We start from the raw sequence: 21,034 nt of genomic DNA, 5'->3' as shown, positions 1-21,034 counted from the left end.
TGTAAGAGAACTTGATACACAACGTGTATATTGGCATTGTGTATAACGGTAGGTACCACGTTTTATGCCAAAAACGTTTAATGAATTTCCAAATGATGACCAAGAATTTTCACAACGATTCCACTCCACTGCCGCCGTTGCAAACGACCACAGCCAGACGATACCTCGAGCAAAAATAGATGATACAAAACGGTTAATTCCTGTCGAGGCCAGTCAATAGATTTAATTCTAATCACCGCAGCATCCCAAGTAAAGAGAAGCATTTGTTCAGCGACTTCCGACTTTTGCAACCAGAATTTCAATACAGTGCAAATTCTCGTCAAATCTGTTTGTACAAATGTGCAGCAGTGTCGCAGTCGATGGTGTAAAGCTTGGAAATGCATCGTTGCAAAAAATAAACATTTAGAAAAGACCTTTGTTCAAATGCGCAACCAAATCCCTGATGTTATTAAATACCGGATATTAAAACTTGACAGACTTTCTTTATAATGACGTTGATTAATCTTAATTAACCTAAAGATATTACCTGCCCGTATATCATTTCTAGCAGATTATTTTATATTTTGTATTGCTTTTCGCGCGTTTCTGGTTTATTTACAAGTTCAACAATAATAGAAGCCACAAGTTCAGTAGCACAATGCTGTTTTATTGAAAACAAAATAAAATAATTCATAAAATCAAAGAGACAGATATCACATTTTTACTTGAAAAGCAACAACGATTATTAATTTATGATCAACGTTTAGAAACTATCACATTGCATACCGGCTTATAGGCCCATGACTGTAATATGTATCATAAAACATGTGCTTTGTTATATCATAGGAAGTCCATGCATATTTTAGGGATTAGTCCAACGCTATTTAAACAGCTGCTATTACTATATTTAGTATACTTGCAAACGTCTTGCACTACGACCACACATTGTATTTCATGTAACAGTGGTGGCCATTTGTTTTAAACTTCAAAACTGATCACTTTTTATTAATTAAAGTATTACTGTGAAAGTATAATCTACTAACACAAATAGGTAAAGGGATCATGGGAGAAAACATTGCTCAGTGAGTTTATCATCGACATCTATAGAAGCAGATATGCTATGGTCAACATGCTTGTACCAAACCCCTCGCTGATGGAAAAGGCTGTGTCACTTACAAGTGATCCCAAAACATGTGCAGTGCCGCATCATCGGTTCAGGGAGTTTGCTATCTATAGCTGGTCTAAGACCACTTGTGGTGTTTTATTGAGTGGTTCGTGCACAACTAATCCCAAACCAATTGTAGAACCTATCGTTACAGTTTAAGGGAGTTTGTCACTTATGGCTGCTCCTAAACTACCTGCAGATGGCATCAAAGAGAGTTTTATAGAGGGGGTTCTTAACATATCAAACGTTTTCATGTTAAAGAACTTGAATATCACACCAGTTGAAAGATGAACAAAGTCAGACATCTATGATTGGTCCCAAACCACTTGACGATGACATCCAGGTGGAGTTTAAGGTAGTGTTCATTTTAAGGCACTCGAAGACCACATCATTAGAGAGTTAAACAAATCCTGACATCTTAAATTGGTCCCATTCTTTAGGTTATCTCATCTGTAGCTAGTTCCAAACCATTTATTGATGGCATCTAGGGATAGCTTTAAGTCCAGCTGTGTCATAAAGTACAGGCCATCGTCAGTCTGAAATATGTCAAAAACAATTAACAAGTATGCTAGTAATATTCTGCCATTATAACTATTCTGACAGTCTATAAACAATTTTGATACAAGCAGATGATAATGCTAGTCCATTTTTTCTCAATTTGTTTCAGTACAAAACTAAAAAAAATCATTTAAGACAAATGTATGGGCCTTGCTACATGTGTGTAACTGCCATTGGTAACATCATGGACCAATCTGCCAGCATGTGTATCAGTGTCATTTTCATCAGAGTTATGGGACTTGCTACATGTGCGTTACTGCCATTGGTAACATCATGGACCAATCTGCCAGCATGTGAATCAGTGCCATTTTCATCAGAGTTATGGGACTTGCTACATGTGTGAAACTGTCATTGGTAACATCATGAACCAACCTGCCAGCATGTGTATCAGTGTCTTTTTCATCAAAGTTATGGGAATTGCTACATGTGTGTTACTGTCATTGGTAACATCATGAACCAACCTGCCAGCATGTGTATCAGTGCCTTTTTCATCAGAGTTATGGGAATTGCTACATGTGTGTTACTGTCATTGGTAACATTATGGACCTATATACCAACATGTGTATCAGTGCCTTTTTCATCAGAGTTATGGCTACATGTGTGTTACTGTCATTGGTAACATTATGGACCTATATTCCAACATGTGTATCAGTGCCTTTTTCATCAGAGTTATGGGACTTGCTACATGTGTGATAATATCATTGGTAGCATCATGGATCTCTATACCAACATGTGAATCAGTGCTTTTACCATCATTTGATAATGGGGATGTTTCTGATTGGGGAATTAGCGAATTCTAACAAGACTGCTTTAAAAGATAGCCAGAAAAGATTAGATAAAACGAATGTGACTAAATTTGTTTCTGCAAGAATACACCAATTCTTCAATTCAAAATGGTTTATGGTCCAATTGTTTTATAAGAAAATAATAATTTAAATATTAAATAGGTAATTTAATAGGTGACATTTATGAAACAAGAGTGCCACAAAATATGCCCGTCCTTATTTGAGGACACCGAGATTGGTGATGAGTGATTACACATTAAGCCAAATTAAAAGAGCGAACACTATAAATAAAGTTTTGGCCAATTCAAGGGTCATAACTCTAGAGTGACTGTGGCGAAATGTCTGGGTTTTTTTTAACCTGACCAATATACAGGCCCATTCACATTTTGACCCAATCAGATGATGACTGGACGAAGAATGATAAAAGTATTGATCGGACAAGACCAATTTTAGATAATTACTATAATTAAAGAGTGATAACTCTTGAGTGGCTAAACCGATTCGGCTGATTATCAAACTTGTTTAAGACATAATGCCAATACACAATCTGACCAAATTTGGTGATGATTGGACAAAAATTTCTACATATATTGAGCGGGCAACAAACTAATCCAGCCTGTCCTTAAACCGCAGGTAAAAATATATATAAAATTATTTACAACAATTGTGAAACATTATATTAATCAGTCTTATTGGCACGATTTTACTGAGAGTATGGTCTTGTGTTGTGGGGGAAACCGGAGTACCCAGAGGAAACCCACTTATCTGGCTTGTTGTCCACAAACCAAACTCACATGTGCCAAGGCCAGGAATTAAACTCAGGATGCTTTTGTGGGAAACAAGTGCGCTTTCAGGACAACAACGAATATCAAACTTTTTGCACTACGATAATGACAACACAATGATTTTTTTCTTATTCAAATAAAGAAGAAAGCCAAAATAGGCAATGATATTAGCAATAAACAGTAGCTTTTGCTTATGTAGATTTCAGTTATTATCAACTATTACAGTGAATACAATGCATTCTGTCTACTTTATATAACACATTGATTAAGATATTAAAGGGACTCGTTCATGTTTTATAGGGTCAGACATAAAAAATAACAAGAGTCCTATCGTTAATACTTATTAAAAAATCTGACAGAAAATGCTCCAATTTGCCAAGTAATGTTAGTAACACTACAAAAATTGAAATGATTTTTGGCTTTGATTTACAACATTATGTTAAAAGGAGTATATGCCATTCACTGTTTGGTGTATTCATAAAAGTCGTGGAAGATCATTCAATTTCAACAAAGTTACAAACAATCATTACCGATGTTAAACTTTTGAACTGGACTCTTGGATGAGAAACGTACACCTTACTAAGCTTCCTTTGAAAAATACATGTTCTGTATATTGGTCCTTTTCACACAATATGTCATATGACATAAAATCTGTGAGCAAGTTCCTTTAATACAATCAAAAGTCCCTGAACCTCACGTACCATGCTCATTAAAGCTTCCAGTTTCCCCCTTTCATCCATAAACGACATCTTGTAGGCATCATCAGACGTGTAGTCAAAATCAAAATCTGAAAATATATCTACCGTATATATATTAAAATCCAATTATATGTAAAATTATTTTAAGTATCTACTAACTGAAAAGTTAAACAAGTCATTGAGATATCACTTACAATGATAATACCTAAATTGCACTAACACATCTCTGCATCCTAATGATGGATGTCTTATCTGAATACATGATAAATGTTTTATATACCATTCTATAGGTCGATGTTTAATGTAGGTTGCTGTTTAATGTGTGAAACATTTACTCACTGTTTTTATTTTTCTCACTGGACACTCGGCACAGTGAACTGAAAAATACAATCAATAAATAAGTCAACTTATGTTTCTCATACTTGACTTACTCCAAATCTTTGAAAAATGATGTTAAATTGCTGTTAGCTGTTATGACCGCATCTTGAGTCTGTTTACCAGATAGAAACTTGTAGTGATGTCTATATATATCTGCGTGACAAAGGGAATGTGCCCCTGTATGATTTAAACCCATGAACTCATGAATGAGAAATGGACACCTTACCTAGCTTCATCAGAATGCTGTTTTTTGGTCCTATTTTTATGACTTTTATTTTTTTATTCACCATTAAGTAATAAGGTGAAATTGTGTTTCATATTTGTGAACACAGATTCTCAAGTATAATTAAACCAGCGGAAATTCAAAACATATACTTGAGTAGTACATGGACACATACCTTACACACATATACTTGAGTAGTACATGGACACCTACCTTACACACATATACTTGAGTAGTACATGGACACCTACCTTACACACATATACTTGAGTAGTACATGGACACCTACCTTACACACATATACTTGAGTAGTACATGGACACCTACCTTACACACATATACTTGAGTAGTACATGGACACCTACCTTACACACATATACTTGAGTAGTACATGGACACATACCTTACACACATATACTTGAGTAGTACATGGACACCTACCTTACACACATATACTTGAGTAGTACATGGACACCTACCTTACACACATATACTTGAGTAGTACATGGATACCTACCTTACACGCATATACATGAGTAGTACATGGACACGTACCTTACACGCATATACTTGAGTAGTACATGATGGACACCTACCTTACACACATATACTTGAGTAGTACATGGACACGTACCTTACACACATATACTTGAGTAGTACATGGACACGTACCTTACACACATATACTTGAGTAGTACATGGACACCTACCTTACACACATATACTTGAGTAGTACATGGACATGTACCTTACACACATATACTTGAGTAGTACATGGACACATACCTTACACACATATACTTGAGTAGTACATGGACACCTACCTTACACACATATACTTGAGTAGTACATGGACACCTACCTTACACACATATACTTGAGTAGTACATGGACACCTACCTTACACACATATACTTGAGTAGTACATGGACACCTATCTTACACACATATACTTGAGTAGTACATGATGGACACCTACCTTACACACATATACTTGAGTAGTACATGGACACCTACCTTACACACATATACTTGAGTAGTACATGGACACGTACCTTACACACATATACTTGAGTAGTACATGGACACCTACCTTACACACATATACTTGAGTAGTACATGGACACCTACCTTACACACATATACTTGAGTAGTACATGATGGACACACACATATACTTGAGTAGTACATGGACACCTACCTTACACACATATACTTGAGTAGTACATGGACACCTACCTTACACACATATACTTGAGTAGTACATGATGGACACCTACCTTACACACATATACTTGAGGAGAACATGGACACCTACCTTACACACATATACTTGAGTAGTACATGGACACCTACCTTACACACATATACTTGAGGAGTACATGATGGACACCTACCTTACACACATATACTTGAGTGGTACATGATGGACACCTACCTTACACACATATACTTGAGTAGTACATGGACACCTACCTTACACACATATACTTGAGTAGTACATGGACACCTACCTTACACACATATATTTGAGTAGTACATGGACACGTACCTTACACACATATACTTGAGTAGTACATGATGGACACCTACCTTACACACATATACTTGAGTAGTACATGGACACCTACCTTACACACATATACTTGAATAGTACATGATGGACACCTACCTTACACACATATACTTGAGTAGTACATGGACACGTACCTTACACACATATACTTGAGTAGTACATGGACACCTACCTTACACACATATACTTGAGTAGTACATGGACACCTACCTTACACACATATACTTGAGTAGTACATGATGGACACCTACCTTACACACATATACTTGAGTAGTACATGGACACGTACCTTACACACATATACTTGAGTAGTACATGATGGACACCTACCTTACACACATATACTTGAGTAGTACATGATGGACACCTACCTTACACACATATACTTGAGTAGTACATGATGGACACCTACCTTACACACATATACTTGAGTAGTACATGATTGACACCTACCTTACACACATATACTTGAGTAGTACATGGACACCTACCTTACACACATATACTTGAGTAGTACATGGGCACTTACCTTACACACATATACTTGAGTAGTACATGATGGACACCTACCTTACACACATATACTTGAGTAGTACATGGACACCTACCTTACACACATATACTTGAATAGTACATGATGGACACCTACCTTACACACATATACTTGAGTAGTACATGGACACGTACCTTACACACATATACTTGAGTAGTACATGGACACGTACCTTACACACATATACTTGAGTAGTACATGGACACCTACCTTACACACATATACTTGAGTAGTACATGATGGACACCTACCTTACACACCTATACTTGAGTAGTACATGGACACGTACCTTACACACATATACTTGAGTAGTACATGATGGACACCTACCTAACACACATATACTTGAGTAGTACATGGACACCTACCTTACACACATATACTTGAGTAGTACATGATGGACACCTACCTTACACACATATACTTGAGTAGTACATGATGGACACCTACCTTACACACATATACTTGAGTAGTACATGGACACCTACCTTACACACATATACTTGAGTAGTACATGGACACCTACCTTACACACATATACTTGAGTAGTACATGGGCACTTACCTTACACACATATACTTGAGTAGTACATGATGGACACCTACCTTACACACATATACTTGAGTAGTACATGGACACGTACCTTACACACCTATACTTGAGTAGTACATGGGACTTACCTTACACACATATACTTGAGTAGTACATGGACACCTACCTTACACACATATACTTGAGTAGTACATGGACACGTACCTTACACACATATACTTGAGTAGTACATGGACACATACCTTACACACATATACTTGAGTAGTACATGGACACCTACCTTACACACATATACTTGAGTAGTACATGGACACCTACCTTACACACATATACTTGAGTAGAACATGGACACCTTCCTTACACACATATACTTGAGTAGAACATGGACACCTTCCTTACACACATATACTTGAGTAGTACATGGACACGTACCTTACACACATATACTTGAGTAGTACATGGACACGTACCTTACACACCTATACTTGAGTAGTACATGGGACTTACCTTACACACATATACTTGAGTAGTACATGGACACCTACCTTACACACATATACTTGAGTAGTACATGGACACCTACCTTACACACATATACTTGAGTAGTACATGGACACATACCTTACACACATATACTTGAGTAGTACATGGACAACTACCTTACACACATATACTTGAGTAGTACATGATGGACACCTACCTTACACACATATACTTGAGTAGTACATGGACACGTACCTTACACACCTATACTTGAGTAGTACATGGGACTTACCTTACACACATATACTTGAGTAGTACATGGACACCTACCTTACACACATATACTTGAGTAGTACATGGACACGTACCTTACACACATATACTTGAGTAGTACATGGACACATACCTTACACACATATACTTGAGTAGTACATGGACACCTACCTTACACACATATACTTGAGTAGTACATGGACACCTACCTTACACACATATACTTGAGTAGAACATGGACACCTACCTTACACACATATACTTGAGTAGAACATGGACACCTTCCTTACACACATATACTTGAGTAGTACATGGACACGTACCTTACACACATATACTTGAGTAGTACATGGACACGTACCTTACACACATATACTTGAGTAGTACATGGGACTTACCTTACACACATATACTTGAGTAGTACATGGACACCTACCTTACACACATATACTTGAGTAGTACATGGACACGTACCTTACACACATATACTTGAGTAGTACATGGACACATACCTTACACACATATACTTGAGTAGTACATGGACAACTACCTTACACACATATACTTGAGTAGTACATGGACACCTACCTTACACACATATACTTGAGTAGAACATGGACACCTTCCTTACACACATATACTTGAGTAGAACATGGACACCTTCCTTACACACATATACTTGAGTAGAACATGGGCACTTACCTTACACACCAGAATGGCTCTTTTCTTTCATCTAGAACAACAACATCAATCCAGACCACATTCTGCAATGCAACAGTTAAGGTCAAATACATGTCTGTAAGGCTGTTTATGAATAAATACAGGTCTTTAATTGTCAGCTGAATGTGAACCAACCAAGACGACATTCTGAAACAATAACAAAGTCAAATGACTTATAGTTTCTGATAACACCTAAGCACGCAAAAATATGCATTTTGGGGAAAATAAAAAATTAAACTACCAGTTTTGAAATAAATTCTTAAGTTATACACTAATAATAATTGCTTTGTCTGATAAAATGACATCTTAAAGGGACTTGTTTTTATGTAGGTAACTAAAATTTTTACCCAACATTGTTGAATTCTAGTTATTTTACTTTTTTACAAAAGCGCACTAAAGAGCAGGTTGCAGATACACATTTGAACAGAATTTTGGCAATATAGAGCCTATTCTTTCACAATTACAAACATTATTGGTTGACGCAAGGGCTATTATTTGAACTTGTCATCATGTTCTATTATTAAATCAAGCATTTTTTTCACATTTTACACCAACTTAAATGTTTCTGATGTTTTCTAAAAAATGTGATCGAGCTCTTTTAATTAACTTGTTTCCAAAAGTATTTCATGAACAAGAACTGAGCTGATTTGGATATATCTGGTCCAGCAATTAATGCCTTAAAGTTGTTCTTTTTCATTTCTTTCAGTATTTGAAAAGATTAACAAATATAGAAACCTCGACAATTCCTCTAAAAGCGTCTGTTTTCCAAGGGAACTGAATTTTCTTCTGCAGTATAACATGGTCACAATGGTGGTCCTTTCTAATTAAGGGCAAACAGGCAAAGCCTGACTCTGAAATGTTTACAGTTTTGTTTATTGATGCTGCATGTAGAAAGAATCATGCACGAAATCATCATAAAAATGTGACGTTTTCAAGTGAAAATGGGTCCTAAAGGCATATGATCTAGTAATAAACTAGTTTAATCATTTTAAACAAATAAAAAAATTAAATCATGATGAGTAAATTGACTAAGCGATGTTTTCAAAATGCATTACAAAGAGTTATGAATCCAATGTATTTTCTATATTCTTTGCATGCTGTGGTCATTTATACACACAAATTCAAGTAGACATTTGATGTTGTTACAATTTACAGTATTCAAGATTTAACAGTTGTTGCTTTAAAGGGACTAGACACCAGATGATACGATTGCAAGAAAAAAACAAAGTTGTCAAAAACAAACATAAAATTGATATCGTTGTGTACAACACATTGAATCTTATTGTACTTACTGATGTATCGCTTATGACACATGTATCTTTTGCAATTTTTTAGTAAATATACACACTAAAAACTGGGAAACCATTATGCGCTATTTTTAAACAGGTAGACTCAGCTTAGACAGCAACAAAATATTATTTTCATCATTTAAAATGATATAATAGGTCTACATTCTAAGCTCGTATTGATAATTCTGGGCTTGTTTTGCCAATTTTTAGACCATCTGGGGCCATATTCAATAAACAACTTAATTCAATCTTAAATTTAAGAGTGAAATCTAAGCTTTTTGATGGACGGTAAAATAAATTGACCAATCAACTGAATGGAATCATTGGGGCATGTCTAAGGATAAGGATAAGAACTTTATTGAATACTGGCCCTGATGCCTAGTCCCTTTAAAGTATGGTTATCATTCATAACACATTGAAGTCAACTATGGTAACAACTTACACACAAGTTACAGTACTCAGTTTTTTTAAAATATGTTGCCACTAATAATCTGTAATTTGGAAGAAATTAAAGTTTATATATGAAGCTTACACAAATATTTTGGTAAGTAATTCTACAGGAAACAAATTAACTATTAAAAAATTTACATCGCTGTCCACCCCTGTCCTGAGCCCTTTCACTCCCTAATATGAGTGGTATTATTCATAGATTTATATATACACATAAGGCTTGACGAATATAGGGTAACTTAAATATTCTGATTGCTGCCCCCCCCCCCCCCCAGTCATGACCCCCTGTTACTGCCCAATTTGACTAAAAATATAAATATTGTTTCCTTTCCTAATAAAAATGTCAAGTTCTTACCAAGGGACTCCTTTTTACAAGCAAGGCTGTTGAACTGTTGACTCCAGATCGAGTTCCTAAGGGTTCGAATGTCAATGGTACACTGGTAATCATGCAGACCTGGAATTACACGACAATCACACATAAATGATAGAACAACATTCAAGGTATCAAAACATTACAAACCAACTACTCACTGTGTTTGAATAAAGGTTGGAATATATCAAATTTTGTAAAGAAGTCAGGGCTTCAATGTAAAGCTTTTAAAGATCATGCAGGCCTTTTTTTGCCCATTTTGGGAAAGAGACCCTAGACATTTTGGGAAAATTTGCATTGCAAAATATGCCTTAATTGTGAAATTTTACAGTTAAAAGAACAAGCTTTTCAGTCTCCTGTGAATGAGGAAATGATTAAATATTAGTCTCTTTTCCCTTTCAAAAGACTTTAAATGGCTGAAATATCAATCCTTGGGGTGACAGATAATATTTCATACTGATCTCTGAATGTGATGATTCTTATTTGTTTTTGTTTTTTACTTTCGATTGGTATTTTTTCTGTAGATTCGGAAAAATATCACCTATTTTGCTTTGGGAATGGGTCCGATAGTCGGACCCATGGGTACTGTATAGAATCAGCCCTGTCAAGGATTGAACATTGCTCAAATCCATGGCATGTATTTTCTCCCAGATTTTAAGAAACAGACTGTCACCACCAGTTTTCATGGGTTTCACTTCAACCAATCAATTAAATGATTCATAAATCAAACAGTCATAACATTTTGAAGTGTCCTTTTACTTAATTAAAATGCCCTATATAAGAACATTAGGTCAGAAAACAACCCCACAATCCTACAATTGATTGCCTGTATTTTTGATGAGTACAACTATTGGGGTCAAGGTTTTCAAACAGGGGCTGACATAGATGAGAATCTAAAAATATTTCTTCTCTGGCCTTAAACAAATAGCTTCCTTGCTTAGGGCTATTCCATTTAAACATATAGCCCTGGGGGGAATGCACTTTTAAATTAAGCAACACCCCTACAGAAGCAAATTTACCCTTTTGAGGTCCAAATTAGCGATAAAAGACCCCCACCCATATACTATTTAAATAATTGCCTTCCGCCCGGGGTTATTTGTTTTACTGGAAAAGCCCTTACCATAAGCTGAGTCAATATCATCCAGTGTGACTTTATGGACATCAGTATCATATGGGCTGAAATAAAACAATTAAAATGAAGTTTGTTAAAACATAATACTTTTCAATATAAAATTAAGTTATGTAAAAGGTGATGCTAGATAGAAGTCAGAGTAATTGCCATTGATTGATATTAATTTGTATACAGAATGCTGAGTTTCACAGACTTACATGCGCTTAGAAATGGTGATATTCAATGCCAATTGCAAAAATACTATGTTTCCATTTTGACTACCAAACAATAAAACTAGCAATTACACTCACACAATTTAAAGACTGTCAGTGTTGTTACCTTAGAGTAGACCCTTGCAAGCACCTCTTCACCAGCAAGTTACAATGGAGGCCCAGGCTGACATACCCCAGTCCTCCATCTGACTGTAGAATAATTCATATTCAAATGCATACGTCTCTATACAAAAACGTTTGAGAGAGTTTTCTCAGGGTATTCCAGTTTCTCCCATATAACACAAACCAACCACGTGAATTCCCAACATAATATCATGGTAATAAAGGTTTGTACTTTGGACATAATATTTTGAGGGAAAGCAATGCAATGCATGGCAGTAGGTTCACATATAAGTCCTATCACCTTTAATATAATTTCCTACAATTTACCCACCAAACCAGTGCCATGCACTTGTACGATGGTTTGTTGACTTTGTCCCATCCTCTTTTCAGAGGTACATGTAGTAAAAATTTGCCAAAGCCCCTTCCAAGAATAAACTAGTATTTCAAATCAAATATATCAGATATAGACGAAATACCTTCCACGTTGCCAAAGCTAGACCATCTGGCAATGAATAAATGTTAACCATGTCATCAAATCCAGCCGGCTTGTTCGATTTCAACCACTTCTGCCAGTCAAATTTCACAGAAAGCAGCAAAGACTTTTGAAATGGACTGAAAAACAAAATAACAGGTATCTGATACTATCAATAACCTAGGATCAATAACAGGTATCTGATGATATCAGTTACCTAGGACAAATAACAGGTACCTGATAATATCAGTAACCTAGAATAAATAACAGGTATCTGATGATATGAGTAACCTAGGACAAATAACAGGTACCTGATAATATCAGTAACCTAGGATAAATAACAGGTATCTGATGATATAAATAACCTAGGACAAATAACAGGTACCTGATATAAATATCAATAACCTAGGACAAATAACAGGTATCTGATGATATCAATAACCTAGGACAAATAACGGGTACCTGATAATATCAGTAACCTAGGACAAATAACAGGTACCTGATAACAGCAGTAACCTAAGATAAATAACAGGTATATGATGATATCAATAACCTAGGATAAATAACAGGTATCTGATAACATCAGTAACCTAGGATAAATAACAGGTATCTGATGATATCAATAATCTAGGATAAATAAGAGATGTCTAATAATATCAATAACCTAGGACAAATAACAGTTACCTGATAACAGCAGTAACTTAGGATAAATAACAGGTATCTGATGATATCAATAACCTAGTATAAATAACAGGTATCTGATAACATCAGTAACCTAGGATAAATAACAGGTATCTGATGATACCAATAACCTAGGATAAATAAGAGATGTCTGATAATATCAATAACCTAGGATAAATAACAGATGTCTGATAATATCAGTAACCTAGGATAAACAACAGATGTCTGATAACATCAATAACCTAGGATAAATAACAGATGTCTGATAATATCAATAACCTAGGATAAATAACAGGTATCTGATAATATCAACAACCTAGGATAAATAACAAGTGTCTAATAACATTATTAATTTAGGATAAATAACAGGGAGTTTATCATCATTTTCATTGATTTGAATACTGTTCTTCAATCTTATTAAAAAAATTGTTTTTTTCTATGCTTGTTTTAAGAAACAACTTCTGAAGTAAAACAGGAGCATTAACTAAAATAACCGCACTAACTTAAACTAATTTTAATTTTAACTGAATGATAAAGCCATATCTAATATGATGATCAGATTGTTCTGATCAGTGAAATAAATGTTCTGTTCTGTTCTAATGGTATTTAGGCGAGTAAGGCCCAGCAAATGTTTGGATACTCAAATAAACCATGCAATGTTTTTTATGCTATGCTTAGAAGTAATCACTAAAAAAATAATTTCAAACTGCCCATACCTATTTGCCATAGCTTTCCCCTCGTTTGTGTAAAACAGGGGATGCATTGCAATAAAGCTGAGCTTCTTTATGGAGTTGATTGCCGGCATCTGAAGATCGAACCAGCGGACACTTGCCGACATCTGGTGATAGAACACATCTTGGCTCCGAAAAGTTATTTCATTGTCATCTTGGTCAGTCATAGACATTTGAAAGTATACTCCTGCTGACCTGGATAAACAAAGAAATAGATTGATTGATGTGTAAATATAGAATTCCTTTAATACAATTATGTCATTCAAACATGTTAGAATTAATTTAGTTCTCTACTTGCAAGTGCTTGCCTGTTTTTGTCAATTGGTCAAGGAGCATGTCTCTTAAACTGCTCAAGTCGGAGTTATGGGCCATTATACAAGCATGTATATTCCCCATGGTAACTTATTTAGAGAGTCCCATATGAAAGCCTTAAAAATCTGTGTAGTTACAGCCAAAGTGGCTGCATGCTGCACTCTGACAACAGAGCAATGATAATACAAAAAAAAGTTTTAAAAAACCCCATTGTAAATGGAATATACTTACTTAAGTGCCTTCTCCGAGTCTCTGGGCAGACCAGTAAAAGGGTTAATGGTCTTCAACACACGAGCACACATCTTGTCTCGCCGCCCACATGATCTAAGGGGGAAACAACAAAGGGCCAATCATCAACATACTGCAAAGACTACCTCTAGAGACTCTCATATGATAAGAATGATAAAATTGTTGCAGACATAAATTACATTTGAATAAAGTGTCTCCAAACAAGCCCAAAACAACTACATGTAGGTATAAGATGTACTGTATACACTTCTGCATCTTCATTTGACAAACAATTTGAAAGTTTTACAGAAAAGGAAACAAGAAACTGAATAAAATCATATATTATTGCATAATGATACATTAACACAATCAATGAGTACAACAGAGAAACAAAACCAATGCAGTGTAACATTGTCTGCATTCATATAAAAAAGGACATGCAAAAGGATCGGGCCACCAAATCTTCCAACTTCAATTATTGCCCTTTCCCAGAAAAAAGAAACAATCATGTACTTTAATAATGAATGCATATCATGGGGAAATGTTCAACTAAAAATGTACCGTATACTGTATTAATCTGAAATTCTGGATAGAATATATACAATGTTGTTTAGCTTGATTGTCAAGAAAGCTGATAGTTTAAAGAATCATGTCTCAGCCTTTTTCCAGAGTAGCAAAAACATTTGTGTCCATTTTGAGAGGCAATGAAAAATAACCCAAGGAGATTGAACCCACAACACCTTTGGTGAGAGGCAGACCACCATCACCACTAGATCACTGTCACCCTCATTTCTGTAATATGATGTTGAGAAAGCCCTTGCCAACTCTCTTACCCTTTAATGCACAGTTGCTTGTATGTGAGATCATTCTGGCCCGCTTCTTGTCTGAGCTTGCTACCATACTTCTGGTAAAATCCACTCCACCGAGAACTGAATATTCAATGGCAATATCATTGTACTTATTTGTACCATTTTCATGATATTTGAGGTAAAAGAGATCATGACAGTCATATCAAACAAATTCCTCTTCAATTGTTTTTTGTATTATTTTACAATCAGTTATGCATGTTTCGATTCATTTTATCAAAATCAGGCAAACAACAAGCAAAGAGTGGCTTTGAAATCATAGTTAAAATAAATCAAAGTAAAATAAGAAATTCAAAAAGAATCACTTAAATAGTTATTAGATATTTGGGTGATTGACGATTGAACAAAACTTTGTTAAAGTTAACAACATGATTAACAAGATCATTAATTTTTAAACATATATTATTTGATGATGTGCTCAGATATTTAAATAAATACAGGTACTGCTGAAATAGATGTCTCTAATCTTGTTAGAAATACAGCAGATCATAAGTGTTTCCATTAAACAGCATGTTTCACAGCAGTTAAGATTTGAAAGTAAACAATGATGATGTTAAAAAAGCTGTAAACTTTAACAAAGTTCTGAACAACCAGCCGTATAATTGTTGGAAACTATTCAACACATTTTGACAAAAATTATATTCAAATACAAAGACTGTTTATGAGTGCAAATATATAATATGATATTATCTTAAACATCAAATACAAAGAAAATATAGTTACTTGTCATTAGCAACGGGATTCCATCGTGCGCATACTTGTGAGGCTACTAGTAGGTCATCGATGTCAAGATTGTTAAATATCCGCAACAGCAGCTCATCAGGGAGACTGGGGAAAGATGTGTTAATAATATGACACTGTATTCACAGTCAAGATTCTTCATTTTGCTAGTGGCAGAATGGTTTGTGAACAGCTGATTCTAATATGACACATGAAGTACATGTATACTGTACTGGTTAGTAGTTACTATAGAAAACATATGTAAAACACCACCTCCTACCATTAGTTCTGCTCAATATTTAACTTACTGAATTTCAAACATATCAACAGCTAAACCCGTGATATATTTGGGAATATTTGCCACTAATTTGAAAAAAAAATAACGTTTTTTTTTAATTATTGAAGGGGATCTGTAAACGTTGATGTAAAAAAGAAAATAATAATGCAAATTATGTTTAGCTCATTTGACCTTTATGATAAAAGGCATATAATTTGTATATAGATAAAAAGATATTAGCCTCATTGATCAGTGAAGAAAAATGAGTTAAAGTAATTATGCATTGTAGTGGTCTCTGATACGCTCTGCATGATCTGATAAGCTCCGCCTACCAGCTAGTAGTCAGCAAATAACATTCATGCATTATATTCATGTATTTCAAGAATCAAAGTTAGTCGTTGTTAATTGTTGTACAGAATAAACCTATTATACAAATCCCGTTGTGGGTCTGACTTACCCCTTTACATTCACAAGGGTATGTTTCTTAATGTTCTTATTATACTTAACACAGAACACGATATGCATTAATTTTAAGATATAACATTTTTGGGCATCATACTATATTGTGCTCCTTTAAAACATGACTTAATAAATCATACTCGTTAACGTGAGCCTTCCCAGTTCCTTTAGGCAAGTGTAGTGGTTTTCTGGCCCTGAGATAAGTTGCGCGAGACTTCGTGTTTGCAGGTGTAGCTTGGGTTCTTACACTGGATGTAAACAGTACTGGAACATCCCGACTGCCACTACAACAAAGACATCACATGATTTATAGTGTGAAATTGTTCTCAGTCTCAAAAGAAAAAAGTAGAAGAGAAAACTAATTGATTATATTACTTAATTTTAGTGACAAAATTACAGGCCTTCAACATAAATATATCCAAGCATATTTTTATGGATAGTGATCAGTTTCATATTTTAACAAATGGAGATAAGTGTAAGAGTATGTTGCATGATGAATTGTATGACGAAAAAAGTATAATTGAACTAAGTTAAAAATAAAATAGGCATGTACATGACATTTATTAAAGACCTGGCTAGTCACAAAAATGTACATTATTAAATCAAACTTTTTGAATATTCAGAGGTTCATATGTTCTCTAATACTAAGAATCTGCGAAAAACAAAAATCGTCAAAATACTCTGATGGCTTCATTCATATGGACTAAATCAGTGGCTGCCTGGCTTTGAACCTCCTCTTTTTGAATGGCGTCATTTATAGGGACTAAAACAGTGGTTGCCTTACTTTGAAGCTGGTCGTTTTGAATGGAGTCATTCATATGGACTCAAACAGTGGTTGCCTCTATTCGAATGGAGTCATTCATATGGACTAAAACAGTGGTTCCCTTAATTTGGAGCTCCTCTATTTAAATGGCGTCATTCATATAGACTATAACCCTGGTTGCCTTACTTTGAAGCTCTTCTATTTGAATGGCGTCATTCATATGGACTATAACAGAGGTTGCCTTACTTTTGAGCTCCTCTATTAGATTCTGCTCTTGACTCTGTGCCTGACTGTGGTTTTCTGGCAGCCAAATATCCAGCCAAATGTTCTCGGTGTCTGCTTGCCATCCTAATGGATTCGGCTACTGGCCTTCAAGTGGCTTCAGAGATTTTAAGCTGAAGTGCAAGAGAAATATTTGATCATTTGTCAAAAACTTATAGCTTCAATAATGATTATCAAGCATTTAATGGAAATAGAACTTTGCTTACTTTTGGCAACATGGATTCCATGAAAATTTAACGGTAAATTAGGAGAAAGTAATAATACCTTTTATATTGATTGAATCAAATGGTTTTAATTGGAATTTTAAGATAATGTATGGTTGTCATATACATGTACATGAAACATAAAAGATGGATTTTTTCAAATCCGAAGTGTCCCCTGTTTACATTGAAATGTACTCGGGTTATACGACTCAACCAGTATAGATAAATGTATTAATTGTGTATATCCTTTAATAGTTACATCTCAACTTCCATTCCTTAAATAAACTGCCTTTCGGCAATTGCAGTTATCATCCGATGAACGCATCATCTTCGGATATGTTAGGATCGCAATTTATCTTATAACAATATACATGGAAATTGTTGATCTTGTTATTGTTTGTATCGTGTCAGAAGGCCCCGTTAAATATAAACATTTTAGAAAGTGTTTATTTATGATATATGTTAAGTGTATTGTTGCCATAAGTGTTTCAATTTTATGTTTAAAGGTGATTTCAAGTGGTTGATCTTTTCCTGTGTTATTGTGACGTCTTTTGATAAAATGTTTCCTTTTACAGTCAGGTCGTTCTATTTACAGAATGGGTTAGAAAGGATTACAGAAAGATTTTCTTAAATGAAAGAAGTATTGTTTAACAATTCTTGAATGAAATAATGAACTATTGGTGTAAATATAAGTAATGAATTGTGGGCTTGATGTCATTATCAGGGATATGAACACATTTGGGCTGGTCAACGTACTCGTGGAGTCCTTTGGACTCCATACACTTTGACCAGCCCAATTGCGTTCATACCCCGATAATGACATCAAGCCCACAATTCATTCCTTAAACTATTATCTGTAGCTCTTCTCCATGGATACATTGACTTTCATCTTGACCTTGGCTTCAATGTCCCTAGGTATAATTACTAAAACGCAGGTATTGCATTTTAAACCAGACATGCAGATTAACATATGGAAATATTATATCTTTAACATTAATTTGAAAAAAGAAAAAAACTGTTAAGGATCAATCAAACCTTTTCAGTGGGATATTATTATTAAAATTAAGTTAAACAGTGAGCATGAGCTTAAAAAACATCCATACTTCTGTTAATTTTATTGTTTCATGTTGTTAATACTATTAAAAATTAAGCAGATCTTATGGGATACATTTTTTGTTTACAAATGACTTTTCTACTTTGTCACCGTCACACTAAAAAAAAACGCTGCCCGATAGAATACAGGTTATCGAATACCATCTCCATCTACACGCTTTAGTCTAGTCTGGAGTTCCTTGTCCTTACATTGTCGGGTACCAGACAAGTCTTAGTCACACGTGACTATTTGACGATTGGTGGTACCTGGTTAGAGAAAGAGGAAAAGTAATAAGATCGGAAAAAGACCGATCATTAAAGAAAATAAGAAAAGTGTTTCCCAGCTGCATTTTCGCACTTATCCCCCAGGCCACTCCGGTTATGGTACCCTACACTTTAAATATAGAGATCATACAGCTCCCGCTTATAGGATACACAAGAAATTACTGTCCTAGGAAAGAAGGAATATTGTAGAAGGCTTTAAATGTAAATATCGGCCAGTCACATACTTGAGTGAGTGTGCCGCTCTGGTGTAGGACCTGGGTGGTGTTTGTAACTGGTCTGCAGGAATGTCTACTTCTTCGTTCACAATATTGAAGAGTATGGTCATATGCGCCTTGGCTATTCTGGCCTCTTGTGTAATTACTACAATCATCTCATTTTCTTTAATTCTGCATAAAATACATTAACTTTTCCACTTTTGTAGGAATTTACGACTTCCTGATGCACGTGCAGAAGCATCAGGCGGTTCAAGCGCTCTTGAGTCATGTTTGACCGCGGGTACGTCTTCATTCTGCGTGGTGCAGAGGATGATCGTACACTAATATCGTTCGTCAACGGCAACACAGATATTAGTTTCAGCACTGTCACTTCTTCGAAGAAAATACCACGTGATGCTGGTTTCATGTCCCTGATAACTTTCGCGATGTACTGTACTATTATTTCGTTGATGGCGTTCACAATGTTCGCAACATGCATCTGTGTGTTCTCGAGGTCGCCTTGTAGAATTTTACAAAAGAGTTTGCTTATTGTGAAGTTCTCTGGTCCATACTATATTACATGTATACGTAAATATGTTTTACATGAAAAATGGTTAAAAATTATTATACTATTTAAATATCACCCCATCATAGTGAATCTAGGAGTTATTCTTGAATCACTGAGCGTTCTGGCATTCTTTTACTAAAGGATTGTTTTGGAAATTTGAAATTGCTAGGCTGTAACCGTGATTATAAACAAATGAGAAGAAGATTGAAAATTGAATTGCCTTGAAATCGGCCATATACCTGCCTTGTGATTTTGTTTCCCTGCAAGGTCGATCCCATGTTAGCTAAAGATTTGGAATTAAAATATAGTTATTGATTTAAGCTATGACGTAGGAACAATCACTACGTGAAAAAACCTGTGTCATAGTATATTCAAATTAGTTCTTAATATGGCATCTTTTATTAGCACATATATGGAAACCTAGAGAATATACACTCAAAATAAAATATTTTTCAGGCAAATTCCCTTCTAGTCTGATGTTTAGAACGTAATTTATGTCAGAAAATTGTAAATAAGTGTTACTTAATTATTACATATATCAGTGAAAACAAGTGTACCATACACTTTTAAAGATCGCCAGCTATATGTGTATACATAATTATATATATTATTATGTCA

The 21,034-nt window shown here is 35.1% G+C and overlaps 1 protein-coding gene across 1 annotated transcript; it reads right to left on the bottom strand.

The window, feature by feature from the left end:
• Nucleotides 1-629: 629 nt before the first annotated feature.
• On the bottom strand, nt 630-19,465 carry LOC128243664 (F-box only protein 15-like). Its single transcript, XM_052961554.1, has 16 exons — nt 19,381-19,465; nt 18,039-18,187; nt 17,170-17,313; nt 16,297-16,401; nt 15,541-15,636; nt 14,711-14,803; nt 14,153-14,362; nt 12,760-12,895; nt 12,288-12,370; nt 11,958-12,013; nt 10,823-10,921; nt 9,464-9,579; nt 8,711-8,772; nt 4,310-4,347; nt 3,974-4,059; nt 630-1,680 (listed from the first exon to the last, which is right to left on the bottom strand). The coding sequence occupies exons 2-16, from the start codon at nt 18,137-18,139 to the stop codon at nt 1,591-1,593; spliced, it is 1,515 nt and encodes a 504-aa protein (XP_052817514.1). The 5' UTR covers nt 18,140-18,187; nt 19,381-19,465; the 3' UTR covers nt 630-1,590.
• Nucleotides 19,466-21,034: the final 1,569 nt, after the last annotated feature.

This window comes from Mya arenaria, chromosome 8 (assembly GCF_026914265.1).
Source record: "Mya arenaria isolate MELC-2E11 chromosome 8, ASM2691426v1".
Classification (NCBI taxonomy): Eukaryota; Metazoa; Mollusca; class Bivalvia; order Myida; family Myidae; genus Mya; species Mya arenaria.
This window is presented reverse-complemented; position numbering and strand designations above follow the sequence as displayed.

Excerpts from the sequence above, each read along its gene's own strand:
- LOC128243664 (XM_052961554.1), bottom strand. The coding sequence starts at position 18,139 with ATGGCAAGCAGACACCGAGAACATTTGGCTGGATATTTGGCTGCCAGA. Across the intron at positions 10,922-11,957 it reads TGATATTGACTCAGCTTATG|GTCTGCATGATTACCAGTGT; the intron begins GTAAGGGCTTTT and ends GTGTAATTCCAG. Across the intron at positions 4,348-8,710 it reads GAGCCATTCTGGTGTGTAAG|TTCACTGTGCCGAGTGTCCA; the intron begins GTAAGTGCCCAT and ends TGTATTTTTCAG.